The sequence below is a fragment of the Panicum virgatum genome, chromosome 3K (assembly GCF_016808335.1).
Source record: "Panicum virgatum strain AP13 chromosome 3K, P.virgatum_v5, whole genome shotgun sequence".
NCBI lineage: Eukaryota > Viridiplantae > Streptophyta > Magnoliopsida > Poales > Poaceae > Panicum > Panicum virgatum.
In genome coordinates, this window is record NC_053138.1 from 12,435,107 (window position 1) to 12,446,242 (window position 11,136).

At 48.2% G+C, this 11,136-nt stretch overlaps 2 protein-coding genes across 2 annotated transcripts; both read right to left on the reverse strand.

The window, feature by feature from the left end:
• Positions 1-174: 174 nt before the first annotated feature.
• Positions 175-1,189, reverse strand: LOC120697659 (germin-like protein 5-1). Its single transcript, XM_039980949.1, has 2 exons — positions 1,003-1,189; positions 175-887 (listed from the first exon to the last, which is right to left on the reverse strand). Exons 1-2 carry the CDS (start codon positions 1,118-1,120, stop codon positions 352-354), a joined length of 654 nt encoding a protein of 217 aa, XP_039836883.1. The 5' UTR covers positions 1,121-1,189; the 3' UTR covers positions 175-351.
• Positions 1,190-4,898: 3,709 nt separating this feature from the next.
• Positions 4,899-8,554, reverse strand: LOC120697658 (IQ domain-containing protein IQM5-like). The gene is made up of 9 exons (XM_039980948.1): positions 8,413-8,554; positions 7,135-7,687; positions 6,945-7,010; positions 6,743-6,831; positions 6,557-6,644; positions 6,295-6,432; positions 6,055-6,147; positions 5,861-5,962; positions 4,899-5,761 (listed from the first exon to the last, which is right to left on the reverse strand). The coding sequence occupies exons 2-9, from the start codon at positions 7,669-7,671 to the stop codon at positions 5,168-5,170; spliced, it is 1,707 nt and encodes a 568-aa protein (XP_039836882.1). The 5' UTR covers positions 7,672-7,687; positions 8,413-8,554; the 3' UTR covers positions 4,899-5,167.
• Between the last annotated feature and the right edge of the window lie 2,582 nt (positions 8,555-11,136).

Below are 11,136 nucleotides of genomic sequence, written 5' to 3' on the forward strand. Positions count from 1 at the left end.
TGAAAATGTATTGACAGCTGATTTATTGTTTTCTGTTAGTTTTGGTCCATTACGTGAGCTGTAAATTGGGTTCGGTCCGTTATTTTGTTAACCTTGATTCCTTAAAAAAATGAAAAATGGCATGGACTAGATTGGCTGGTAACCCAGGTCGTCGAACTGAGAAATGGAAAACGATTCCTTTTTAATCAGTTCAAACTGTGTCATCCAAATTCCGAGTTGAAGGCAACAGGGGGGCAGCTGAACAACACACAGCATGACTGGTTGTCATTGATTCATACACATGTTTATTGCGAATTGGACGAACAATTTAAAAACTAGAGAAACATATATTGTCATCGGCCGGCGGGCGTCCTACGACGACCGGAACTTAGCTCCGATCCTGTGGGCCGTGTCGAGGTCGGTGAGGAACGTCTTGGCGAGGAGGTCGTCGGGGAGGCCGGTGCCGAAGAGCGCGTCGGCGAGGAGCACGAGGCCGGGGTTCTGGCTGCTGAGCGTGGCGTAGAGCGCAGCGGGCGCGGTGCCGTTGTTGTAGAGGAAGTGGACGAGCCCCTGCGGCACGGCGAAGACGTCGCCCTTGCGGAGCACCTTGGCGTAGACCCGGTTGTCCGGGTACGACGTGACGAAGCCGAAGTAGACGGCGCCGCCCAGCACCACCGCCGTCTCCGACGCCCGCGGGTGGTAGTGCGGCGGGAACACGGCGCCGGGGGGCACGTCGACGCGCGCGTGCGACGCGCCGAGCGTGTTCAGGCCCGGGATCTGCACGGGCAGCGCCGTGAACCCGTAGCGCCGGCTCGCCGCGCCGCCGCCGGGGCGGTCGACGCCGGCGAAGAAGAAGTCGTCCGCGGTGACCGCCGCCGGGTCCTTGCACGGGACCCCGTTCACGCGCACTGCGGCCAATAATGCAGACGTGCGGCATGGGAGATCGATCATTATCTATCGCCGTTGTTGCTGAGCCAGCGGCAGGGTTAAATTGGGGAGCGAGTGCAGGGGCATCGATCGAACCTTTCGAGGTTGTGTCGGCGACGCAGAAGTCTTGGAGAGGGTTGGGGTCGAAGGCGGCGCCATGGCCGGCGCCGAGAGCAATCACGGCGGCGACCACCAGCAGCAATGGGCTAGCCATGATTGTTGGCTTGATACTGATGGGTCAACTTGTTGACGAGCAAACAGGAGTAGCTCGTTTGTTGGAGTTGAGTTTGGGCCTTGTGATCGAACACGGATATATAGGGCGACAATGGCGAGGTTGTGACGCAACAATGACACTCTAATGGTCAATATCACAGAGGGAAATGACCTCCATGGAAATATGTAACGGTGATTCTTTTGGAATAATTACTAATCTCAGAATCAATGAGCCAGTCAATGAAGAAATCCCATGCATGCCGCTAGCCTTGTGGTTAATATTTAGTACTGATTTTTTTTTTGTTGACCTTGTGGTAAGTATTTGTTAACATATACTGTACGAATTACCTTTTCAAAATCCGAATCAAATTTACTCACAGAACTAGACTGAGCGAAGTTGGACTCTGGAAATATGAATACGTATGCTCATAGTTTATTTACGATTCTAAAACATAAAATGTGTGTGTGCATGTGCGCACCAAACCCACACTAACTTATACTCCACTCCTATTCCAAACTTTAATTCTACCGTATAGTTAGTTCACTCACTACATTAATCAGGTAGTTTGTCTTTTGTACTCCACTCTATATGATCTTGTCTTTTAGTCCACTTTTAGCTCACTTAAGCATGAATACAGGCTGTGTCCGGGAGACAATGAGCAGTAATGAATAAGGAGCCATGCCAATTGCCAACAGATAAGTTAACGAAACTCTCGCTCCTAGTTGGTAGGCATGCCAATTGCCATTAGCTTCTCTTCTGGTATGGTGATTTCTTTTGGTAGAAAGGGAAGGGGAAGGCAGATAAACAGTGATTACAAGGTGCCATCATGGTGGTAATTATTCAACTAATAAAGAAGTAACAAATCTACATAACAGGAAGCAGGCAAAACCGCACCGCATACTACTTTTCCAGAACAACAAACCCACTACTCTTTCTGATTTGCACAGCAGAGCTCAGAGAATACTGAAATTAAAGAAGATAATAATGCAGAACTTACAGAAAAGCAAGCACAAAAAAAGAACTCTCAAAATTTGGTCCAGAAACACGCTAACAGAAATAAGAGCCACAGTCCCATCACTGTTCACACTGCAACGGTGCAGCTTGCCAGTTTGTAGAAGTGCCTGGGTTACTCATTTGATTGTTTTCTATGAAAACAGGCATCATTCCTACTGGACCACATAACCGCTCCTATATATATATGGGCTAATCCAATTGAAGGTACAGCCCAGACCTTACAGAAAATGCAATCAGAAGGTCACTACTCTGTTGCTCATCAGCATCCGCAGTTGCAGAAGCTCATTAACAGGCCTAATATCTTGGTCTCAAACGAATTGCTTGAGGATACTGAACAGCAAAGCCAAATTCCGTGAAACACATAAAACTTCAGAGTTTTTAACCATTTTTTTCGAAAAGGAATTAGAAAGGTTGCATAATGGTCAGAGAATTAGTAGCCGGCTTGGATTTAGAATGAAGAAGTGTGAACATATGATGAGCAAACGCCTGTAAAGTCTGACACCGGTCGGTCTTGAGTGTTGACCAAAAACATGAGAGGCTCGAATGCCAGTCGTTGATTCAAAAGTCCAACCATGATGTATAAACTCAAATTTTGTTTTTATTACCATTGTCACACGCACGAGAGATGAGTCAAATTCCACACGTGCCGATGAGAGCAGTCTTCAACGGCACAGCAGTTGGACATTGTTTGCAGCTACTGATGTGCTGCTAGACACTGTAAAAATTAAAATTTAGCACACCCTCTTCAGTCTTCACAGGCATGCCGCCCGCTGTGGGCTGTGGCGCCGCCGACGCGAGTGCTTGTGCCTTGTGGGGAGACGGTGTGGCTGCACCGGTGTCGCCCACGCGGTGCCTGCAAACGAGAAGACCATGGCGGCGGCGGCGGCGGCGGCGGCCCAGCTGCCTATTATGACAGCGCCTTCCTCGCCGCCGCCCGACATGGAGGATACTTCTTCACAGCCCGTGGTGCCCACCACCGTTCTGCCTCCGCGTCTTCAGCAGGCCGTGTCGCGCGCACCGGCGAGGAGAGAGCTCCGGGAGGACGAGCAGGGAATTGAATGAGACTAGCGTTGGTCGGACGGCTGCGACTTGCGAGACTCTCCGGCGGGGCACGGGACTAAGTGACGCAGATGATCCGACCGCCGACGTCTCGGCTGGAGCTTTGTGCGCGCGCGCCATGTCTGCCACATGCCGCCGTCCCGCCGCGCTGAGCTCCCCCACGCCGGCCCCTTCGCCTCCAGACCAGAGGTTGCCCAGAAGCAAGATGGCGAGGCTCCCAGGTGCCTGCGGGGAAGAGGTTAGAAGCTAGGGACGGCCTCAGTGCTGTGCCGCTCCGACGCGCCATGGCCGGGCAGGACCCTAGGCAGGAGCGCCCAGCGGCCCAGGACGCCAAAGGGTGGACGGTATCTGAAATACCGTCCGGCAGGGACGGTATTTGAAATACCGTCCACCCCTGAGTGCCTACAAGCCGTCCACCCCTGAGCATTTCAATCCTCAAGAGCGTCTTCCTCTCGCGTCGCGCGCGGCAGTCGGTGGTCGGCCGGTGGCTCAGAAGAACCAGCGACTTGCTCACTTGACCGGCGAGGAGGTGGCCAGCGTGGCGCGAGCGGGATCGGACGTGTCCGCAGTAGTGCTGCATCTGCTCTGGCATCCGGCGAGGCTTCTCCGGTGCCGCGCTCGCTGGACGGCGGTGGACGCGCCGCCCGGACTGGTGGCGGTCGAAAGGCAGCTGCTGGCGCTGGAATTGGCGCGGTAGAAAAGGCCTCGATCCATGGACTTGGCGAGGTACCAGCGAAGAGCATGTCTGAAACGCGTCGCGGCGGCGGTTCTCCTGCTCCTGCGAGGGGTCCGGTCGTCGTCCCTGTCAGGGTCGGAGCTCCCAGGACACGCTGCTGCAGCAAGCCTGATGCCATGACAGTCGGCCGGTTCAGAAGGGGGTTCAAACGCTTGACTGATCTTGTTCACTTCCCATCGCCCACCGGAGAGCGAGCGTGCTCGGCAGCTCACCAGAAATTTGCTGCATTCCCTGCCGGCACAAATATAATGACTGCACAGAGCCGATCTGCTGCCGGTTAATTCTCTAGCTCAGGATAGATTTTGAACGAGGGAGGAACTAGAGCCGGGATTTCTGGAAAAGTAGAAAGCGGCGAGGACCGACGGTGAGCTCGAGGAAAAAGGATTAAAGGAAGGAGGTGAGCGGATTGGGCCGTGCACATGAGGGCCCAACCCACTTTATGTACGGACCACGGCCTGTGTGTGTGGGCGGGCTACTTTTATCGTATGGGCCATGCATGGCGTGCAGGCCCAGAGGAAACTAGCGAGACAAAGATGGATGTACCTATGAACATTTTTGAGTGTCTCAAAAAAAAAACCTATGAACATTTTCGAAAATGAATAATTGTATACATGTTTTTTCCTTAAAAAAAAGCAGTGTTTAAACGGTTCCATGCTTTGAATTGAACAAAGGAAACACTTGAAATAAACTTTCCACTATTCAAAAAAGTGGATAATGTTTGAAGAATCAGAACTGGGCCACCTTCATGGTTCGTAGGCCGGTATAAGCAAAATAGACCCAAACCGTACCGGTAACTTGAGTTTGAACTGTAGAAGCCTGCATAGTACATGTTATGATCTTTTAAAAAAAAGGTAAAATCTCTTTGCTCATCAGATTAAAACCCAGATTTATGTGCTAAATTCATGTATGTTGTGTATCGAAGGTAACAACGCAACCCATGCTTGTAAAGAAATTTGTCCTTTCTTCCGATAAAAGGAAATTGCCCTATCTTGTTTTCCTTTTAACTAAGTAATGTACATGCACTCTGTGCATACATACATCCAACAAAAGAATCACAAATGGTATTTACAAACTGAAAAAAATGTACAATCAAGTACACGAATGAACAACCAAAAATTGAAGGAATATGCTAACCTAGCGGCAAAAAAAATCACTGGCCTGTCAGTAAACAATCTGACCAGTTAGTTATTGCCCTGATCAGTGATCACCTAGCCAAGAATCAAGAACTGAATGGTTGTTCACTGCAACCTGCTCCTCTTCAAGTCAGGCAGAGTGAGGGACACCGCCGTCTGAGGCTGGAATCCCACGGACGCCAGCCTCGGCGACAGAATCATCGCCGGGCTGGGCCGGGGGGACGGCACCGGGTCCCTCTTCCTTGACGGCGAGCCGCCGAGCCTCGGCGAGAGGTTGACGTGCTCGAGCGCCCTGGACTGGAGGTCCTGCGGGTAGTCGCGGACGCACCGGATGCGTGGGCCCGTTCCCGTCGACCACCGGCACATCAGGTGGTTCTTGCCGTGCTCAGCAGCAGCAACATTTGCCGGCGGCGTCGCCGGCGGCTCCTTCTGCAGCTGCTCTGAACTCTGCGCCTCTTCTTCGGTGTCGGTGTGTGAGTGGATGTCAGTGTCATCCTCCTCTGCTTCGCTCATGTTCCCGTCGTCGGTTGTCCGGTGAACATCGCCGTGGACCACCTCGGACTCGCTCATTTGCTCATCGGCGGTGGGGGCGGCCGTGGTGTGATCTGCTCCGTTGGTGTCGCCGGACACGGCGGTGTTGGGCTGAGCGTCAGGTTTGCTGAGCAAGGGGTACTCGTCGTCTTTGTCTATTGGGCATTTCTGAAAGAAGCCATGGCATTCATATGTCATATCAGTTCTGAATCTTGATGTAATCACTCTTGCGAACAGACAAATGTGGGATTTTTTACTAACATTTACCTTGACTTCGGTGAGGTCGACGCTGTTCTCCTCAAGGTAGCGGATGAACTCTCTGAAATTCTCTTCAGTTGGCATGTAGTGACCACTGTACGGCCATATAGCCTGAAGAAAGTAGGCACCACCGTCAGATAAGTTTTCTGAAGGCACAAGACCATTTTTCATGAAAATAAGATTTATTTTCAGTATGGACATACCTTGAGGATTCCTTCTTTGACAACCAATCTTCCAGCAGATGTTATGGCTCCACCAGCTAGGAAACTAGAGTGCTGAAATGATCCCTTCTTCTTCTGCACATAGTCAAAATAAGAACAAGAACTTCAGAACCAATGCAGCAAGTAATTGTATATCAACAGAAACAATATGGTGTATAGAAGTTAGCAGTGTGTAGGTGTAATGAAAAAACTGCAATCTAATTAACTGAAATTTATGTTTACCTGTCCAACATAGAGCGCCCTGGTGGTGCTGAGGACAAAAATCCACTTGGAATCATCCAAAGTTTGGACAAAATCTCCATTTTTCTTGTACACAAGCTTTCCACTCTCCACCACAACTTCATACTCTTGCCTTTCTTTCTGCAATCATAGCAAGAAACACAAGAGAATGGATAATCAGCAGATCATTCAATTATTCAAAATGAAAATTCTGGGCATAATGCTATTTTTTTCATTACAAAAGTGTTTGGGTTCAGGTGCTTACTGGTCCAAGGTACTTGATGCACTGGCTCTGAAGTTTACTCCTAGGGCATTTCTCAAGGTTCACTTCTTTGCCTTCCCCAATGTCCAACCTGTACATTTCATAAAAGTATACGTATTTTACATTAACCACATTTTCAAACTGACAAATTCAAATTCAAAAGACTGAACTCAGGTCAGGTTCACTTACCAATAAAAGAATGGCTCTGTACTCTCACTCTTGGACCAGACATCATAATAGATATGCAAATTGTGCCCATACCGATGCCTCGGGTCAATCTGCCAGCAAGCACATTCAGAAAAGGAGCAGCAGGAATCAGTAAACAAACAATCACTCGCAGACTGGATCTTAATTCTAGTTTAGTTCCTAGGTTATGTAGCATGTGACTTACAGCTTCGAGCCAGTGCTGCCTTGCCAACTTCTGCGCCTTGCCGTTCTTCGACAGACCCTTGCCAAGCTACGAGAGCAACAAAACAAAATGAGCTCGCGTCAGCAGCTGCGATTCCGATGGAATTCCAAACGCATCTCGATGAGCATTTCTGACGGACGAACAGGAACAGCTGTAAAGCGTGCGTGGTTACCTTGGCCACCCTCGTCCTCGCGCGCGCCCACCGCGACGCCGCCGTCTCGGGCTTGCCGCCGTTGAAGAAGGAGACGGAGCTGTGCTTGAGGGACGCGAAGTCCAGCGCCTTCCACCACAGCTCCTCGACGACGACGGCGCAGTCGGCGAGGTTCCGCCGCGTGCGGTAGCTCTTGTACACCTTCTGGAGCTTCACCGCCGCGGCGTCGAGCTCGCACTTGGGGCTGGAGGAGACGCGGGGGCTTGGCGATGGCGATGGCGGCGACGCCATGAACACCACCTCCGAATCGCTCCGGTCGTCGTCGACGTTCAGCTGGCTCGGCCTGGCGTCATGGTCCACTATCGAAGCTACCGCCGCCTCCGCTTCCCACAGCTTGAAGCTGAGCGACGGCATCAGTTTGCGCTTGGGGAAGCAGAGCTTCTCCTGGTCGTCCCATGGAGGGGAGACTCTGTTCACCACCATGGTGCCGTCCTTGGCCCTCGGGCTGGATATCTCGATGCCAAGAGCTTCAGCCCATTCGTTGCGGTACAATCCCATAAACTGAAAAGTGGCCCTGCAAATTTTATTTCATTTTCAGAAATGCGAATTCAGCGTCAGCTGGTACGGTGGCACAGTGATCAGAAACAACTTGCGAGAAGAAAGCGAGGGATGGCAGGGCAGGTGTGCTCGCATGACATGGTCAAAGTCAGAGAGAAGAATGAAGTGAACCAAACAAACACTTGGAAGGAACAAGCAGCGAGCCGGCGGAAACGACTGGAGACCAACGCATCCAAGAAATTCCACGGCTGCCACCATAGCAGCATAAACAAAAGCTGAATGCGAGATAGCAGCCACGCCTTCAAAACGTTCAGCTAGCTTTACCAAGCAAAAACGTCACAAGGGCCTAAAGATTTGTCCATAATCCCTGCATCTAAACGGCAAAGGAAACGGCCTGAACTGCATTGATGTTAACAGGATCCAACACCCTGAAGAACCTCAAGGCCGCGTCACTGCTGAAGAAACTTTTTCCTATTTAACATTTCAGCGAACTCGCAATGAAAAACAACTGGATAGAGGCTTCAAAGATCAAAATTTGATTCAGAATTCTGCATTTAGCACTCAAGATTCAAGAACAACCGAAACTTTTGACACTAAACAGCAGCTAGAGGTCTCAAGATTACATTTTGAGTCAAGGACTCTGCATCTAGCAGCTCAGGCACACTAATCCGAATCGGCAGCAAGAAGCAACCAAACCATGAGCAATTTGAGAGCAGAAGGAAAGAGCTCCGTGTTCCTTACCTGATGGTGGTCTCGGAGTTTGGAACCCAACCTTCTTCCCAAAGAACAGGAACAGCTGAAAACTTGGGAGCTGCCGAGACGAAGCTATGGAATTAGCTGGAATGCGATGTGGCTAGCTAGCTGTTGTTGATGCACTGCAACCTCAGCGGTTGTCACTACCCTCGCATATATATACAACGAAATCTAGGACTGGACCCCGCGCCGGCGAGAGGCCGCCCCTCCCCAAGAGACGTGGAAAAAATACAGGAGGAGCAGCCAGCGAAATCGTTCCGTGTTCCCCGTCCTCCAAGAAATCCAAGAGTCTTTGCTCACCGCTGATGCTGAAGTTGCAGCGTTTAGATTGTTGAATTGAAAGTTCTTCCAGTTTACACCTTGCCCAAACTCTTTTTTCCAAAACACGCCCTTCTTTGTTCAAACTTGTATCCGCGTCAGGGGGACAGCTACAAGTAATCCTTCTTTTGGGGTATTGGCGTCAGGGGGACAGCTACAGGCAAAGGTATTGAAATTCTTCAAGATGCATAGTATAGTGCAAAATTTTGATTATTAGTGCTCGTTTTTTTTTCGTTTGAGCCCTTGGAAAACTCTTTATGGCTATATGAAAAAGAAACAGGTGGTTACTAAAGCAAATTATAACAGAAAAAATCAAGCACTCCATCCATAAAAATGTTGGCGTTATAAATTTGGTCTCGTAAAAAACAGTAACATATTGAGCCCTTTATATGTGGAGTTTTTAGGTTTCATGTCGTAACTTGGCATGTGACTACTTCTGCAAGAACTCTCTGACGTGCAATTCCCCAAACTTCAGAAATATGAATTACTGGGTCATAAAACAATAGTTTTCTTATTATTCCACTTGAAGCACTAAAAAATATTAGAATTGAAATTGTTGTGTTATGATTTTGCTGAGCTCCTAGCCAAAAAAAAAAGCAAATATTTTTTTGGGTCATTATTATATAAAAACTACAATCAGGACAGTGGACAGAGTATCTTAAATGTGCGTTAGCTCTGAAAGAAAAATGCACACTCCATGTGTTTTTTTAAAAAGTGTCATTTCGAACGTGATGCTATCTCCATAGATTTGATCAACTCTTTTCCTCGCGAGGGATTAACTTGATCAACACTTGACTAGTTACTACCCACTTCTTAGATTTGCAATGCTACGATAACTGCCTTTTGGATCAAATCTGAACTAGAGACTTGTTCAAAAAAAATAATCTAGAACTAGAGACGCGGACAGCCAAATCTTTGAACTGTTTGATCGCACGTGTACCAAATTTGACACTCTTTTAATCAAGCTGAGTCCCAATGGACCAGTGTGGGACCGAAGCCGGCGACCAGAGGGGGGTGAATGAGAGCCGATCAAAATCTCTTCGAAATTCGAATCGTCGGCCTATGTCCCAAAATCGCCCAAATCCTCAAGCGTTCTGACCAAAGTTTGGAGTAGCTATTGAAAAGCTAAACCAACACAAAAGGCCTCGAACGAGCGAGCGAAACCACGAAGCAAATCGGAAGCAAAACCGAAAAACTGCAGAACTGATCTGCCTGGACCGGTCTGACCGGTGAGCTGGACCTTGTCAAAATTTGATCGAAATTTGAAATGTAGTTTAAAACTTTAAAAACCATAATTCAAAAGACTTGTCATTTCATGTGTGAAATTTCATTTTTTCACTTTGACTTCAACTAGACTTTGGTTTATCATGACGTTAGTGACATGCCAAAACAATTTCATATGTAAACCTTTATTGGTTTGTGAGTTATGGATTGCCAAAGTGCATAAACATGGGCACATACATACACACATACACATGCATGCACACATAAATGTATTCGATTCCATTTTTCTTGGTTGATTATGCGTAAAATCATATTTACTATTTCTTGCTTAGTTTTTAAAACTCTGGGATGTCACAGCCTACCCCCTTAAAAAGAATCTCGTCCTGAGATTCCGAACGAAAGATTTTCAAGGGAAAAAGGAGCAGACTAACCATCAAAGCCAGTAGGACCAAGTCACGATAGAGAAGGTTGATGTTAACGCTATGATTCTTTGCAGATAAGAATGGAGAATGTAGAGAAAGTTTAAGAAACAAGGTATGGTATAATGAGTGGGAGGGATTAACTGTGCCACTGTGTGAACTAATCAATTGTTTTTCCACACTAAAAAGCTCCAGGGCTTCAGCTTTTGCAGAAAGAGTCTGTGGATAATATATGGGAACACAATCACCATCAAAGTCGGCTGGAAAGGATCGGTGAACTATTCTAGTACTAACATATAGCAGGATTTTGCAGAGAAGAGAGGATCCAAGTCCTGGAAGAATCAATTTCACAATCTGGTGGTGAATCTAAATAGAAAGGATATCAAGGTGAGTTTTTGCTCAAGGACATTCTTGCTCAAACTGTTGATTAAATTAAACAGTATGATGCGAGATGCATATGCTCAATGACCATGAGAATGATGCACCCTCGAGATGTATGATTGCCAAGCTGGTGCAATGCAATGATGAAATGTTTTATACGCAATTGAAATGGTGCTTATGACATGATGCAATTGCCACGATGCTGACCCAAATTTTGCATACACTGTGATGCAACGATAATGATGCTCTTGACGGATGCATGTATGAGATACACAAGCATGATGCACATATGGATAAGTTGATGATGCACATAGCGCAATGCGCATACCATACCCATTTTTCCGCGACTAAAACTCGTTAGCCCTCTACC